The sequence below is a fragment of the Apostichopus japonicus genome, chromosome 15 (assembly GCF_037975245.1).
Source record: "Apostichopus japonicus isolate 1M-3 chromosome 15, ASM3797524v1, whole genome shotgun sequence".
Classification (NCBI taxonomy): Eukaryota; Metazoa; Echinodermata; class Holothuroidea; order Aspidochirotida; family Stichopodidae; genus Apostichopus; species Apostichopus japonicus.
The window spans coordinates 1,702,541-1,720,018 of record NC_092575.1 but is presented as its reverse complement, the minus strand read 5'-3'; the positions used below and the strand labels follow the sequence as shown (position 1 = coordinate 1,720,018).

At 37.5% G+C, this 17,478-nt stretch overlaps 2 protein-coding genes across 2 annotated transcripts; one reads left to right on the top strand and one right to left on the bottom strand.

Annotated features, from left to right (window-relative positions):
- The first annotated feature begins 232 nt into the window (after positions 1-232).
- Positions 233-3,050, top strand: LOC139980804 (AH receptor-interacting protein-like). Its single transcript, XM_071992747.1, has 4 exons — positions 233-446; positions 868-1,050; positions 1,742-2,249; positions 2,824-3,050. The coding sequence occupies exons 1-4, from the start codon at positions 348-350 to the stop codon at positions 3,039-3,041; spliced, it is 1,008 nt and encodes a 335-aa protein (XP_071848848.1). The 5' UTR covers positions 233-347; the 3' UTR covers positions 3,042-3,050.
- A 1,172-nt stretch (positions 3,051-4,222) lies between these two features.
- Positions 4,223-16,510, bottom strand: LOC139980791 (nucleoporin 88-like). Its single transcript, XM_071992726.1, has 14 exons — positions 16,187-16,510; positions 15,429-15,616; positions 14,990-15,115; positions 13,699-13,947; positions 13,056-13,239; positions 12,289-12,481; positions 11,813-11,911; positions 11,022-11,133; positions 9,995-10,099; positions 9,267-9,413; positions 8,695-8,817; positions 7,727-8,000; positions 7,143-7,255; positions 4,223-6,483 (listed from the first exon to the last, which is right to left on the bottom strand). Exons 1-14 carry the CDS (start codon positions 16,436-16,438, stop codon positions 6,420-6,422), a joined length of 2,229 nt encoding a protein of 742 aa, XP_071848827.1. The 5' UTR covers positions 16,439-16,510; the 3' UTR covers positions 4,223-6,419.
- Between the last annotated feature and the right edge of the window lie 968 nt (positions 16,511-17,478).

Genomic DNA, 17,478 nt, shown 5'->3' with positions numbered 1-17,478 from the left:
TCTCGTCAATTTGCAGAAAATTGTTGCATTGACGAGATCCGTTTTCTCGTCCTAACGTCAATTTTCTGAATTTTGTCACGTTACCATCTCGTCAACTCGTCAATTTGCAGATAATTGTCGTTTTGTCAAGTTGGTAACTCGTCAATGCAATGTTCCTTCTACGCTTCTGTATGTATCGCATGACTATGAAGGACTGTGAGTTTTCATGATGGAAAGTCAGACGTCTAGAATTTTTCATATTGATGTTTGTATGTAAGTAGATTTCGCGAACAGGTTTTTTTCGCCGTGGGTCTGACTCTCTAGTAGAAGAAACTGACGAAAACAGTATCATCATCAGAAATACAGCCATGGAAGTAGGGATGGGTATAGGCCTGAGGGATGGAATAACAAAGAAGATCGTTTACCCTGGAAAGGGCGATATTCCAGGTTACAACAGCGAAACAAAGGTACGTTTTTAAAATATACAGGCTACAGTAACTTGCTTTCTACGAGTCAATGGGCTACCATTACTAGTGTAGGTTACCCAACAGTTAGGTTAGACAGCATTATGTTAATGGATGGGGATCAGTAACACGAAATGTTGAATTTATTTTCGATCAAAATTTCAGTGGAACGGAAGACCTATTATGTACTGTATATTATTCTCACGAAACAAGACAGATGAATATATAATACTGTCGCTTACATTTTGTTTTACTTTAATTTTAGAAATTGTCCAAACAAACACTGAAACAGAGCACTTTCAAAGCTGGGTCAATTTCAATAGTCCTCTATGCATCTTTTTTTCTTTTTAAGCTAATTGAGCCTAATGTACCTCTGCGAACTTCATCAAAGTCCACCGGTCTGATATTTCCCTTCTACTTGCAGATATCTTTTCACTACAGATGCTCTCGGTTAGATGAAGAAAACACTGTTCTTGATGACAGCCGAATTGGAACTGGTCAACCTATGGAACTTGTCACAGGAAAACAATTCAAGTTAGATGTGTGGGAGGAGTGTCTGAAGACAATGAGACCAAAGGAGGTGGCAGACTTTTTTGTCGATCAAGCTGTGAGTTGGCTTAATACTGAGGCAATATGAAAATCATTGGATGGGGGCAAGGGCAGTTGCATTGCTCACTATCCACTGAAGATCCTTTCTATTGGTCAGGGGATCAGAAGAGACACTAGAATGTTCATACTCACAAACTGTCTAGCCTGATCCAGTTGTTCCATCTCAAGTTTGACTTCTACTGTTCACCAACATTCACTAGTCATCAGTATTAAATGATCAATATCCTAAAAGGGTATCAAAAAAGCTTAAATATCAAAGTTTGATAATCTGCAGTTAAGTACGTAGACCTAAGGGAAATTTGACTCACAGACAGAACTGATGGTACTACTTTAGCCATTTTGCTGAATCTGGGAGGTTTCTGGAAATATTGTTGTGAGTTTCAACCTTAAAAGTTATGTAATTAGCATAAGAGAAACACTAGAATTGTCTCTCAATGTTTTGCATTTTATAGGTAGTAGTTCCCTGTATGTTCTTTTTGTTGCGATATACACCAAGTCCCTCTCCCATCACTCCATCTGATTCCCTATACTTCTGTCTCCTATTCAAATTCAACAAGGATTTTGAAAATAAGAATATTGTCTTGTTCAGACTGTGGATCCGCTACAATAAGGATATTGCACCTTTAAACATCTCATTTCTTTCTTTCTTTTTTGTTAATATTACCATTTTCCCCCCTTCCATTATTTAGCATTTATCAGCCTACCCTGCTGTGATGAAGACTCTAAGGGACGTAAGGAAAGGTGGACACGACCACGTCCCCCAGAAATCCCATTGCTGTGGCCTTGCACAGATGGGCAAACACGGCCTAGGCTACGAGGACTTGGACCAGATGGTGAAAACACCAGAACCGCTAGTCTTTAGATTCGAAGCTCTGACAGTCGAAGATCCGGGCGCCTATAAACAAGAAACTTGGGCCATGTCTGACAACGAGAGGAAGAACATTCTACCCACGCTGAAGGAGGAAGGCAACAACTTTTACAACCAGAAAGATTATCAACGAGCAGCAGAGAAGTACGCAGAAGCTCTTGGTTGTTTAGAGAACCTTCTACTTCACGAAAAGCCAAACTCTGAAGACTGGATGAAACTCGACGAAGTCAGAATTCCCTTCCTTCTGAATTATGCCCAGTGCAAGTATCAACTTGGAGAGTATTACCAAGCCATTGAACACGCAACCAGTGTGCTGGACAAAGAGGAAGGTGAGACCCTAGAAGACGTTTAATAGTAGGACTTGAGAAACACTCAGAACTGATAGATTGCACACAGCATTTCATAAGTTTTGAAGGAGTTTTGGTTGACATTATTTGAATGTATTTGTGCAGAATGGTGATGATGGGGCGGGAGAAAGGGGGGGGGGGGATGGGAGGGGGTGGAGAACAGCAGTTCTAACTTGCTTCCACACCATTGTTACTCTATAATCTACAATTGTGTCTCAATTGCGTTAACTTTTTTCTAACAACTTTTAAAATGTTCTTTGTGTTCATATCCCTCGTTAATTTATTGTTTTACCCATCCCATTTAGTTACATTCTACTTTCTTCCTTTTCTGTTGGTCACACTTGACTTGGTTTGTACAAAAGTTGAGATATTTGAATTTTCTTAGAAATGATTACTTTTTAAAAGACACTTATGTTATTCATCAGTAGGGGTGGAACCTTGAAGAGAGGTACCCTTGTTTTGTGTTTTACTGTCCAGCATGTTCTTCTTGTTTAAAAGTGTAAACAAAATTTTGATTTCATCTATATTTAAATCTAATATCTCTTCTACCAATCAGATAACATTAAGGCATTATTCAGAAGAGGACAGGCTCACAGGCACTGCTGCAACTACCAAGAAGCCAGAGAGGACTTCTTAAAAGTGGCCAAACTGGACCCCAAGCTGGGCGCAGCAGTACGAAAGGAGTTGAACGCCATCACCGAGATGGAGAAGGAGAGAGATGCGGAAGAAAAAGAAAAATTGGCTGGACTCTTTGATAAATTAAGAACAAGTTAATTTTACTCATTGACAGAGCATAAAAATTGAAAGAATGGCTATTAAAAGGGGCTGGATTTTAAGAAAATTATGCCACATAATGTTCATATCTCGTTGCACAAACAGGACTTCTTAAATTATATCAACTTTGTCAGATGTTGAGGTTTGTCAATTGACGTAGCAACAGGGAAATCTGAAAAAGTTGTTGTTTAAAAACAAAATACAACAACTATCCAAATATTTGGAAATAAAATGCTTCCTTGAAGTAATGAAAAGGATGAAAGTTGCAGCTTATATGGCAATTAAAATTGAATTAATGTGCTGGATAGAGTCAGTTGATGTTCCCACACAATGTTCAATGACAGCAAAAGGCAACATCCGATAAAGACATAAAACTGATTGTTTTATTTAGAGAAATAGGACATGTTCTATTTAATTGAAAAGTAGTTCATGAAAGCTTGTTTTTTTAGATAAAGTTGATGGATGCCCTTGAGAAATTGGTGCTAGAAGTTATTTATAAAGCAGGCAAAAGATTTAAAGTAGCTGATATAGGAATTCAGTTCATTGATATCAACTGTATATATTTAGCTAAGTACTTGCCAATTCATTTTAAGAATAATATTGCATTTTTGAAAAGTTTGTATTTTAGTGTATACTTGTCTTTGGCTTCAAAAAGTGGTATTGTAGCTTTAGTTTTTGTGGTCAAAATTAATGTAGTATTTAGATTTTCAAGCAGTTGGTTGGACTAAATCATTAAAATTGAGAAACCAGGATTTTTTTCTATCAAGTTTTAAACCTGCCCAGTTTTAAATCATGTAAACAATCAACGAAAAGTAATTTTACATGTGACCTAAACAAGCACCGGGCATTAACAGAAAACAGTCCTTGTGTGCACTTTATATCAGTCGTTCTGTGTCCGGGAGGGGGTGGGAAAATACTGTCAGTTGCAAGACTAATTGGGGTCTTCATGACCATCATAAACTAGGCCTAATCAGTCGCATTGAGTTTGGTCATTATCAGTCATGCAGCGTGGGGCAGGCTTTGGTGAAACAAATTATCATTCTGTTTTAGTCCAACCAAGCTGCTGATTTTTTTAAAATTTATTTATGTGTAAGAGCTGTTACTGTCAGTTTATCCTTGATGTACAATATGTATTCACAGTGGAGATTGAAGAAAGAAAATCATAACAAAAGAACATAAAATTTGAATTGTGTACAAAAAATGGTTTTTATTTCTATCACATTCGCTTATGTCTGCTTTTCATTATAGTAACAAATCATCCCAGTCAAAGTGTTACCAAGAATGAAGAATTGTTTTGTATTCTGTCATAACAATAACACAAAACAATCTGAAATTTAATTTGCTTTGAAATGCTTCAAAAGAAAAACAAAACGGGAAGTAAAAATATTTGTTCCATTGAATTGATGGTTTTGGTGTACATTGAGTCTTTACACAAAAAAGATCTCCCCATCTTTCTCTCCTCCCCTCCCCTTCCCCTCCCCTCCGTCCTCAACATAAAATAGATTGTAAGTGACCTTAATTTACTATTACAGCATCTCACTGGTAAGGTGCAGAAAGCATCTTAGAACATTGGAGAGCAGGGTCAGAAGTGCTCCCTTAAACCAAAATATACTTGGACCTAAAGTGGTAATTTATCCATCTTTCCTTCAAATGAGTTTTCCCACCATTCTTATTTTTGAACTTTAATATCACATGATCTTAACAAGGTACTTTCATACACTGGTAACACTGTAGTACTACCCCTAATCATGCCTCTTGGAGTTGATCAAATCACCCTCAAATTACTTCATGATATCTCTTCTTTGTAGGGCAAAACTAAAGAAGATAAATGTCTGTTAGTTATGCCTTCTAAGCAAAGCATGATTAACTTTTAAGTTGGTGTTAGCCAGTGAAGTATTTCATGCTCTACACAGGAGCCAGACTGGAAGCTATCTAATTAGCATAATTTAGTCACAACTACATTATCATTTTACCATAATTGATTATTGTAAACAGTCCTGTTTACTACATCCAAGATAGTTTTAATACCATGCAATTTATGGATCCCAAAGCACTGTCACATACATGAAGGTGCATGAAATATATTTACACAGTGTTCTGGCAACTCAAAGTTTTGTTGAATGTATATAACAAAATTCATCTCTGCACCTTTTGGGAAAATTTTTCATAGCTTGTGCTGTACAAATAACGCAGTGACTCAAGTTAGTGCCATGAAGCAGAAGATAACTTGTTACAACTGGACTTGATCATGAATAAACAACTTTGACATCATACAACTCTGCCATTTAAGCAGATGTGTGTGATTCATTTACTATACCATTATTGGTTTATGCAGAGTGCACTAAGATAAACCAAGATAAAGTTTAAAAGTAGATAATCACGTTAACCAAATTTGTTATCTTTCTGTCGGTCTCTTAGACACTCGTTTAAAGGTATATTTCAGTAGCAGGCAATGGGACGAGAAAAATATATCACACTGTTAGCTGAAGACCCCGCCTCAATATCTCATTCCTAACGCAAGATATGTTTGAATGTAATCTATTTTGGCAGGCTAAACCCTCAATTCTTCTCAGGAATGGATCACATTAGCTGGTCTGTGATGTCATAATGGCAAATGTTACTCAAAAGCTTTACTTGCCTATTACAATATTCTCGTTGATTTATTCTTGAAGCCTGATACATTTAGAATGTTGGCTTAGCTTTAAATGTTCTTCAGAAATTCATTCAAATGCGACATTTCTGTATAATGTCAGAGTTTAATATTATAAAAAACAAAACATTTTCAGCCTATTTGCCAGGTGATTGACAAAATAACATAAAATTGACACATCTTTGCAATAAAATATATTATGAAGATCAGGAGGTGGGTTTGACCTGAAGATGCAGAAAATTACCAGCATTTGTATTAAGCCATCAACTACAGCAACTGGTATATCCCTTTTCAGTTGCCCAAACAACTGATATGTTTTTCCAGTTGCTTTATAATGATAATAACAGATTGCATTTTGAGGAACGTTATCTTTCATTTGGGTAGTCTGTATGATACCACCAGTTTTGTGTCGACGTCAACTCACGACACGGCTTTACATACACAAAACCGTATCAGAAATCGAACCCTGGCTTGGAAAGAAGATATGTGTTGAAAGAGCCAAACAAATATTACTGCTTATTTCAGTCTATATCAGACTTGTTTGCAACATCAAAATACGCTGAATATGATCTTTGCACGAGAAACAAATCACATGAGTTCTTCAAGTTTGGCAAAAGGCAAATTCTTCCTGCGAATCACCTAAAAACATGTCATGGCTTTTGAGAAGCTTCACCAAGTCAAACTATAGCTATCAGACTGGTCCCTCAGCGTCACCACATATGCATACATCACACTGCGACCACAGTCGTGAGATTCCTGACCTCTGCAATTAAATCGGAAATCTTTTCATTTCTGCAAAGAAGTAGAAAGAGAGTGGAATTGGTTAAGCATTGAAAGGCACCAAGGTCAATTTTCTGTGCATATTAGATGTAACTCTTTGAAGAAAAAACAAGCACGTTTAAATTTGTCATTCAATCACTAAATGTTGATACCTTTTTCCTTGGCTCTTTTGCAACACCCAAATCTGTCCCAATTCTTATATAAAAAGGTAAGTTTGGCTATGTACCTCTGTCATAAACATGTTTAAACACCAAGACGATGGGTTGATTCATGCATTAAAAACTAAGTCTTTTTAATAGTGTGTACCATATGTTGAGACAATATAAAGTACATCTATAAAGTGCTGCACCACATCTGCTGGTTCTTCCAGCTATGTACTTAACAGAACGGTACCAAGAGGTTTTTCAAATAATCGTGACAAAAGATCAAGAATAAAAGGCCTACCACTACAGAATGAGGTTTCGACAGGTTTTTACATTCATTTTCTTGAAACATTTCTGTAGGAGTGTAGGTGCAATTGAGCATGTCAGATTTTCCAATATGCAAATAATTATTATGAAAATAGAACATTTGCATTAATATTAAAATGTTTCCTATTTTACAGGCTGCTTTGATGCATGTGGCACACTGAGGAGATGTTCAAATGCAATGAATTACTAGTATAGACTCACTCTTCTTTCAACAAGGTTTTCACTTGTGTTTGCTGTGATTGGCTGAGCCCCTGCGTAGAAGTTGGAGTCTTCACCTCGCTGACGTCTTTACGGTAGCCAAACTTCTTTCTGACCTGTACGATGGTGAATTATCAATTGAAATAGAATGTTATTTGTATATCTTTTATATTTAAATGCAAATAGCAAGTCTGTATCCTTAATGGGGATACATTGACTCAAGTTCTAAAACAATACACAAATACAAGAGATATTCAAAAACAACTACACCGATTTAATTTCATCATTAGAACTCTTGCCGTCATGGTTTAGTTCATCTTTTTAGGTAGGAAAAAATTCGACATTGGTTGAGTGTGGGGGGTGTGGAGAGGAGGTGGGTGGGTCAGAAGGTTAAGGGAAGGGGTGGGGGTGGTAGATTCCGAAATGATGCCAAACGGGTCCAGATACCCAAGTCTCGGGTACAATTCTTTTCGCAGGTCGGATTTGGCCCGTAGGACCGCCCAGTGGCAACCCCTGCACTATGCAGTTCATGCCAGTGCCCTTTACCAGTCACGCCAGGAGTCATCCTACCGGACCACTTCACTCACCTGACTCAGCGCTGTCTCCAGGTTACCTAATTTTGCTTCTATCCCCGTCAATTCTGTCTTCATCCCTTGTTCTGCCTCTGATAGTATCGGTAATTGATTCTGGAGAGTATGTAAAACCTTTCCAACCCTCTGGATCAGTTCTTCCTGTTTGTCCTGGGCGTCCTCATACCTCTCCGCTAGCTCGCTGAACTGTTCTCGGATCAGGCCTTCCATCGCTTGACACTCGTGCAGATCCACCTGCTGCTGTTCCTTCTGCTGTACCAGTATCTTCACCCTTTGAAGGAAAGAAAGAGAAGTATTTGACCCTATTTGCCTTTTCAATCCTGATATTTTATAGGCATTCTTTAATCAGTCTACATTCCTAAAACGGACACATTTAACAGCTTTTGCCTTTCAATCCTTGTAAGATAGCAGCCAGTTTTACTGTACTAGAATTATATGAACTGTTTGCAATCCTACCACACTGGCCTTTCAGATCCACATAAGTAGTCTATTGTTCTGTTTGAAGAGTTTTTTAAACCCAAGAAAATCAAAAAGGTGAAATTTATAGTCTATATTTAATCAGTCTACATTCCTAAAATGGATACATTTAACAGCTTTTGCCTTGAGAACCTTAACCTTGGATGTAATTTTATGCTAGGCCTAGGGATTTCCAGAACGACAAAATCACAAACATGAACTGGTTTGTGGTTACAGCTCAACCGTGGCTTTGTCCTTCCTTCATTTTACTTTTTTTACAGGACAACAGCCGGGATTTCTTGCATGTCACAATTTTGACTGAGGTGTGATGTCACGCTATGGGAAAATTTATGCATGAATTGATTATGCATTCATTATCAGTTAATGTTAATATATAAGACATGCCAACTTACCAGCAAACATCAAGTAGGGCTTTGGAGACCTTTCAATATGATTGCCAAAAAAGTATTTCATTTTTAAAGATCAAGTCAAAATGTCAAGCATCTCACCTCTTTTCAGTTTCCTCTCTTGCTTGATCTTGTTTCATGATATACTCCTCTCGCAGGATTCGAGTAGCTCGTTGAAGCAGCTTGAATGATTCTTCCAGTGGTAACTCGGTTTTTGCACTAGTTCTGCGATTAATTATTAAATATATACATTGGATATGCTAAAGAAACCACTCATCATACTTTTATTTCTTACTTGCATCAACTTACTTACTATTTACTCATCTTCTTGTTCTGATGAAAATGTCATAAAAATGTTGAAAAACACAATTAATTACAGGTGACTATGAATGAACGAACGAACGACAATCATGGATGACGAAACCGATACCAACCCGTGCTGAACATGACAAATTCGCTCCCGATAACTACATGAGAATGGATCGCAGGGCCAATCATGCCGAGTGACCAGAAACCAACGTGGAAAAGTGACTAAACTACTCCCCAGTTTGTACCAAGAATGGATTGATTGACCAATGGGATCCATTAAAGCATAAACCAGCACTGAATGTAACTGAATTGCTTGCATTAGATTACAGCCTGCAAAGTAACCAATTTATATGAATATAACTAACTTTAAGATCGGATTAGAGATGTCCCTCTGGAGTATTTCTCTTATCTGCTGCTGGAATGGCTTCCTCATCAGCTGACGAAGCGGTGAGATGACCTCATCACTTGGTTCCTCGGACAAAAGGCTGGTTGTAGATCTTTCAGATTCAGACCTAGAAGAAATCCATTTCAACATTGACATGTAAAATTTTGGAGATATCGTGGTATTGGTAAAACTCTACTGGGGTGGGGACAGGTGTGGGGAGGAGCAGGGCAAGCAATGAAATATGTTAGATTCAATCAAGAAAAAAATGGAAGCACAAAATAAGTTGAATAGTTTGATAATCAAGACACTAAAATTGTGGATTTTAATATAAAGGTTTTACCTTAAAATAGACAAGTGTTTTTAATAGAACACGCTACAAAACCTGGGAGTTTTGATTACTTTCAGGATATAACCAATCGTAGTTTCTGTCTAATTCGAAATAGCCCCATCACTTAAACAGTCACCATTGCAGACTATACAGTGAGTAAGGCATTTACAAATTTCAAGAAAATATGTTGTTTTAATCTACAAATGTTGAATTAGATATAAAGCAAAGAAAAACAGAATTAAATATACAATGTGTAGCAGATGGAAGCTAACTTGTACTTCTGTATATAATAATGTAAAATGTATATTTCATTCGATGTAGTACCAATTTTTTTTTTTTTCTCTCTTCTTTGCTATAAAACTTCTAATATTCTAACTCACATTAAAGGTTTGACAAAGCATTCCCCATCCCCTGAGAGACAGAGGATCATATTTCCCAAGAGGGGATCCACCACCGAAGCTAATCCTAAGACTGGAGCTGGAGGGCTGTTTGGACAAAAGTGTAAAAAAAGACATTGTAATACTGAGGGGTGAAAGAATTAATTTATGCACAATAAGTAATATTGTCTGCGAGGCGTTCATATAGTAAGAAAGAAAATTGATACATACAAAGTTAAGCACAAATCTTGTTAGTTTTGCCTAAAAAGATGATTTATTGTAGCCCTGAAAAGGGGAGACTGTATCGGTCATTTTCCCTCCTTTTTATCTTCCTTTTTTGGGGTGAAAGTAATATTATCAAGACAGTTTCACATTTGCCTTCATTGCGGCAGATTAAAAATAGCAAAGCAGAAGAAATCACACTGTCCAATATAACCCATCATTGATGTTGTTCCATCCATGCAATCAGTATCACACTACTACAGTTTACCATCGCTTTTTTTGTGTTAGTGACAATCATGAAATCAACAACACATTGGATAAAATAGTTGATAATAAAGTCCATCTCTTTGGGTGGGAGGGGGGGGAGGACAACTCCGTCTTCACATGAGCATTGTTTCGACGGTGAAGAAAGAAAATAAACTACGTAATCACAAAGTCCGACTGTAAGGATTACAAACCTGTGAGGAATAACTCATTCAATTACATTATGTTCTGGTGAACGTGAAGAAGTTTACGGGGCATTTTCATCCTTCTAAGGCAAACAGGCAAAATGAGAGCAGTTTAACAAGGATTAATTCACCAAATATGGACATACATTATCTTTTGGACTTTTTTGATTCCTTATTTTCCACCTTGTTTGTTTCCTTCTGTTTTTTTTAATTGAAATTTATAAAAAATGAAATGAAAGGCTAAAGATCATTGGTATACAGGTCATTGTATAAGGAAGCAATAATTAATCTGTTTTTGCATATGATAGCATTTTTATTAATTGGTTCAAACCGTCAGGTGATTATGCCAGAATACTAACCAGGATTCGGATGGTTTGGTGCAGACGAGGTGCTGTACTATACAGGGTTGATCCTGATGCAATTCCGAGACTCCTGCTTCCTCTGTATCATCAATCGCTTTGTTTTTGTCATCTGAGTAAAAAAAAAATACAATGAAAGGTCATCAGCATTTTTGTTTTCTTGGTGCAGGTTAGGTGCACGAGTAACGGGGACGGGAAAGGGAGCTCTCCATGCAAAGGCATCAGTACTCCCCTCCTCCACTCCCCTCCTACCTTCCTCAACTCCCACCCTTAAGCTTTGATCACTTTTATCTACATTGCTACAAAATTTCCAAATTAATAGGTTAGAGATCCTCGTACCCTGACATTTTTGAGACATTGTGAAGGGTGAAATTACACAGTTGTCAAAAGAGTAAGCAAGCGCTTTGGAAGGGCAGTATGACAGGAAAGACAAATTGTTGACAACAGCTGAGAATTTTTATTTCTTTTTCATTTTTGCATTTCAGGCATATTTGAGGAATAATCAGGATATTTGCAAGGTTGAAACACATCCCAAGCTCAGAAGTAATTCAACAATACACCATAATTCATGTGAAATATTTATCACAAATGTTATTATATCTAAACTAAAACTAGAAACTCAACATAATTTTCAACTTTTGCATCATAAAATTTGGGGTTTATACGAGTCAAGGTCCATAGTACAAATCCTTTACCATCTTTTCAGGGCTTTAGCAAAACTCACATTGAGCAATTACCACCACAAGAATTTTTTTTTTTTTTTTTTTTAATCAGTTTCATAAATCTCTTACCAACATCACAAAATCTTTCCATCTTCTCTAGCCATGGTAAGGAAACAGAGTGTAAGCCAGCACCATGGCAACAGTAGTAGCAATGTTCTGACTGTTGATCTATAAAAAAAAATGTGAAAAAACATCAAAACTAATCTGGTATAGCATAGCAGGATGCTACATAAAAAAATATCAACTGTATTGAAATTGAAATACAAATGCAAAATATCTGTATTTGTTTGGTGAAGAAAACCTAGTATTCTAGGATTACAATACTAAAACTGCCATTTTTTATCACTCATTTCTGCTTGAAACATGCATTAGTTACAATATCTTTGTCTCGTGCAATAAACTTTCTTGTACCTTCTATTTTTTGTCTAGTATTTCCTTTCTTGTTTTTTTTTTGTTTTATTTCACTCTTTCAAACATTTATTTGCAAATGAAATGTCACAAGAGGCAAGCAAAAGAAGAGTAAAACATCCTTCATGAAAGCAAACCTTTAGACAGCATGATCGGATACGAGACATCTGAATCTAAATCTTCACATTCCGACAAGATTGGAGTGAGGGAGAGCTCTACACTCTCGTAAACGAACAAAGACTGCTTCATCTGTTTTGGTAACGTCGAGCCGGCGTTTGTCTTTTCTGAAAAAACACTGACAGCTGTTGTCCTTTGAAAACTTTCACTGCCCTTAAAGGAAGGAATGGAGAATGTGCAAAATTAGTTAGTTTGATGCTCTTGAAATCTGTCAAAGGCTAGATATGTCCCATGGACCACCTATTTAGAGCCCCCCTGTATATATCAATATAATAATACTAAAATAATAAATGCAAATTTATATAGCACCAATATCGAGAGGAAACCAATGCTCAGTGGCGCTAGTGCTCAAGGAAGGCAGTCAAAAATAGATAAGTTTTGAGTCTGTTTTTGAGTCTGTTAACGTTGGGTGCCGACTTGATGTGCAGTGGAAGTGAGTTCCAAAGAGTAGGAGCAGCATTAGAAAACGATCTTTGACCAAATGACTTGAGCTTCCACTTAGGTACATGGAGCAGTAGCTGATTTGAGGATCGGAGAGAGGTGGTGGTCTTCCGACTGATCATGCTACTCATGTATTCTGGTGCTAATCCATGCAGGGATCTATATGGTGGTAATGGCAGCTAGATAGGCTTCAAGAGGGTCAGTGGACGAATAGGACATCCCCTCACATACCGTTCCATGAATGAATAAAAAAAAAAAACATAACAAAAGTAAAAATCTGACTCACTAACGCCTCTTCATCGTCAGTAGTACTCAGGAGTACGCAGTGATGTAGCAGACCGGTGGAAGTCGCGACCACCAGTACAGGTGGGTTACTATGGAGACAGCAGATGCTGCAGGCATCAAGGCCGTAGTTGTCTTCAGCAGGAGGATGCATCACCAGTGGACCTTGAGGTCTGGTTTGCTGGTATCTAGCGATAAAGATGATTTTAAGTGCAATTGGAAAACAAAATATTCAAAAATAATGACTACTCATCTTCAAAGACTACTGAAATCTGGAACCATAACAGATTAACAGTCACATAAAATAGACATCTGTAATTTATTTGGAAGAAATATTTCTACTTATTTATACAAATGGGGGTAGTGGTAATATCCCCGATCCCCCCTTTCCTTGGTGACAGCAAAACTAGCATATAGAGAGTGAACATATGTGACCCTTTCTGGGTCTTTCTGGCACAATTGTGATTAAACAAATTATTTGTTTATAGAGAACCTAAAAAGAATCATGAATTTACTGTAGGCATAATCAGAATGCATCAATGGTAGTTCACTCATAGTTTGGTTCATTTGTTTACATTCATTTGGTTACAACCATGAAAGACACAGATTAATATTATAACTTCATACGAAACAAGAACATCACTTACCTTCTATTTGTGAGACTTGTTGTCAGCAAGAAAACATCCCCATTTCCTTTTAAGATGTAAATAGGATAAATTAATTCATCCGAATTGTTTGGAGAAGCTTCACAGGGGATGCCAAAGTCAAAAGCCATGGCTATGTCACCTAGAGCAACCTCAAATGTAGAGTGGGAAGGAGAGAGGGAATAGCTAGGGCCGCCCTGGACAAGTTTTGTCACTTGCAATGCTTTGGTACTGTAAGAGGTATCAAAGATCCTATCAAGAGAGAAATAAAGAGAAGAGCATTTATGGTAAAGACTTCTTTGGATAGATGAAACCGTTACGTTCAGGAGATATTAATAGGTTTATATGTCTAAAATCATGGCATGCATTGTATAAAAGTAAATGACTACGTTTGAAACTTTAAGATACACCAAATACCTGCATGTGGTAGGGTTGTTATTATACTGTATCAAAACTTACAACATTTCCATTCAGGTATTACTGTAACTAAAGACCTTGTACTTTTACAGCACCTTGTAAGTTTGTAAAATATAACAGAGTTGACACTGCAGATGTATGTTGTTTGTGACATATGTAGTATTTGAAATGGGAGCTAGCATGAAACTTTTTAGTCTCAATTATGATAATAATAATAATGGTGATTTTGAAGTGGGAATATCCACCCGGAAGGGGCGGGAGAGAATGAGAGGAAAGAAAGCAAAACCAAAATGATCAAGAATTTTTGATCTTGGTTATGGTATGTTGGAAATTGTTTTCTCTTCAACACTTTTAACAAGTTGATGGAAACGGATAAGTTATAGAAAGAGCACAACTCTGCTTAATGCTGGGGGTGCAATAAATATATTGTGCTCTCTGCTATGTAGCTAAGATGTAAGTGATTCGAGAAACAATAGGATGCTTGTACACAGTATAGAGACAGAGATAACCTATGAGTATGACCTTGATGGTGTAATTAATTGCTATATATGATGAAATGCTAAACCAGTTGGAGGTGAGAGGATAGTGGACTGATCCATTATGTTGCTAGGGGTGTTGGTATATGAGGGATTGGAAGAAGACACATATGACTTCATGTTATGTAAACATGCTTTGGTTAAGTAGGACCTCAAACCAAACATCCTATAAAAAATTAAATTCATTGTGCAAAACTGAATAATTTGATATTATAACTTTCTTACTTATTTGTTCAACCTGTATGTGTAAACATGAACTTTACATTTACAGTTTACTGAAAAAAAAACTGATGCATTCTGTTAGTAGAGTTCTACTGTAAATGACCAGAAATTGTTCATACCTTATCGTGTTATCTGATGTTAGGAGAACAACATGGGAGGCAGATTCGCTCCCTGGATGCCATGATACCTGGAGAAGGTGGATAGACGGGTTAGTGCTGAAGAATCTCTCTGCAATTGGTACTGTCCTGTGGGAGGTAAAAATATAAAATACAAATTGACTATAAATCTCAGCAGTTACCATATAGTTACTACACTATGACCGTAATTCTGATGTAATATTTACAAAACATCAAAGACAATGCTAAATTTTCAAGCTTATTTCTTGTCCAACATACAAATTTTTCTGCCATTCACACACTTTTAGTTTTGCAACCAAAACTATATTTGAGCATTATCAAATATAATAAATAAGAAAGGAAGGGGTGTGGCTAGAGTAGAGGGGTCAAATGAAGCATGAAGCACCCGTCAACCTTTGGTCGATTCCTCCTTGTTACTTACCTACAGTTTATTCTAGCTTTTCCTCCCTGAAATGTTCCATGTTTGCCCTGCTTTCGAGGCAAATGCAAAACACTGACACCTTTCCTACCCCACAGAAGAACTTGCTGCCCAGTAGAGTTGAAACAAATGTGTTCCACTTTGAAAAAGGGAGTATCTGTACAGAGAAGAGACTGTTCTTGTATGCTAGTCTGAAAACAAAAAATATAGGATAATATATGATAGCAAATAAAATATGATGAATGCATAAACCACAAACAGTACAGTGAGCCTAATAAAGAAAAGATGTAAATTTAGAAATGCAGTAATACATCCTCTTGTAACTTTGACAGATGATATTTGACGTCATACCAGTCTGTATCAAGTGATATTTGGATTGAAAATTATATTCTTCTTTCAATCAATTCCCCATCTAAAATTTGGAGGACTTGGATACCACTTGCAACTATACCCATTTGGTTACCTTGGCTTAACTAAGGTAGTTACAGTGCCATTCCGCCATATATACACTTTTGTTTAACTTGGGACCTACAGTAGGGCCTAGGCCGAACGTTGTCTTGTGTTATCCCTAGGCTAACAATTTCGTCAAATAGGTACAAGTAATAAGTATGTCTAGTTAGGTAAAACTGTTAGGTCTGTTATCAAATTAGACCTTTTCAATACAATGAATTAAGATTTTATCAGTTAACCGGTTTAACTTTGGAATGTAACGTTAATGAAGTCCGATTAAGACAAAGTTAGGCTTAGTAAAGCAAGAGAACCTTGAAAGGAGTGACGTTCGACAAAGATTCGTTGGCGTCAAGTGTTGTGTCAGTAGCTATAATATCGTGAAGATTGGCCGTCAGCAAACGTGACTCCCCATCCCAAAGGAAAATTCTACCATCCTCGATAGCAAACAAGTTCTTTGGTTCGCTTCCTTCAGAATATTCATGTTGTTTCCTGATTTTGTCGAAAAATGTCAATGAGTTCAAAAGAGACCGCCACTCGGAGAGGTTTTCACTGGAAGCCGCCATTTTGAAATGAATGCATATCACATTGGCCAGAAGTTCGTTCAACACTTTCGGCCAAATCGGCGGCAGTGATTTGGGAGAACGTAAAATCAAATAAACTGCAGTCAGCGTTATGCTTGCTCTGTCCTTAAAGCAGGAATCAGACCTTCTTCGTGCCCTTACTGAGAAAATCAAATATCCAGTGTATCCTTAGATTCACAAAGTGTAACTCCCTTCCCTACTACAGAAAGGAATAATAGATAACCATTATATCAACCATTAATGGATCCCTTTATCAATGATATTTAGAGAAGCTTGCTCGAGGATATTGTGTGTGAAGGATCATGCAATCATTTTTTTTTTATAGTTTTCATCCAACTATACCGTTTACTAAATACCGATGAATGACGATGGATGGTTTAGGGTTTGCAGCGCCCTCTAAGTTTTGTGTTAAAGGTCATCAATATTTTGGCCCCAACTTATGCAGGTGCGTATCCAGGGGGGGGGCGTTGGGGGCGCGCGCCCCCCGGGTAAGGAAAAGAGGAGAGAAAAAAAAGAGAAGAAAAAAGGGAAAAGGAGGGGAAAAAAGAAAAGGAGGAGAGGAAGGAAGGGAAAAGAAAAAGAAAAAAGAGAGAAAAAGGAGAAAAGGAGGGAGTAGAAGATAGCCAAGACCTCGGGAAGAGAAAGATCCCTATTATATACACAGGGTAGCCAGTGACAGATAAAGGATTACGGAGGGGGTGTGCGCCTCACCCTACCCCTTACCCCGACAACTCCATTTTTGACGTTTCCGTTTTTCCTCTCTCACTAATGTACTTGAACTCGACCGAGTCGTCGGGGAACATAACGCATTTCGGGAAGGGGACGACCGCCCCCCCCCCGAGCAAATTTTCTTTATGACATCGCTAGTAATTTCAAAATAGACAATGCTTAGATGCAACTTACAAGGCCTGGGAAGTGTCATTTCCAGCGATCTGGGCGGCATTTTCGGCCAAAATTTTTCTTGTACGCTTCGCGCCAACTCATGGTGGCGCTTCGCTTAGATAGTTTGCCTACAGGCTTCG

Coding starts and splice junctions, on each gene's coding strand:
- LOC139980804 (XM_071992747.1), top strand. CDS start 348: ATGGAAGTAGGGATGGGTATAGGCCTGAGGGATGGAATAACAAAGAAG. Junction 447..867: donor GTTACAACAGCGAAACAAAG/GTACGTTTTTAA, acceptor TTCTACTTGCAG/ATATCTTTTCACTACAGATG. Junction 2,250..2,823: donor TGTGCTGGACAAAGAGGAAG/GTGAGACCCTAG, acceptor TCTACCAATCAG/ATAACATTAAGGCATTATTC.
- LOC139980791 (XM_071992726.1), bottom strand. CDS start 16,438: ATGGCGGCTTCCAGTGAAAACCTCTCCGAGTGGCGGTCTCTTTTGAAC. Junction 13,240..13,698: donor ACAAGTCTCACAAATAGAAG/GTAAGTGATGTT, acceptor CTTTATCGCTAG/ATACCAGCAAACCAGACCTC. Junction 8,818..9,266: donor ATCTCTAATCCGATCTTAAA/GTTAGTTATATT, acceptor AATTAATCGCAG/AACTAGTGCAAAAACCGAGT.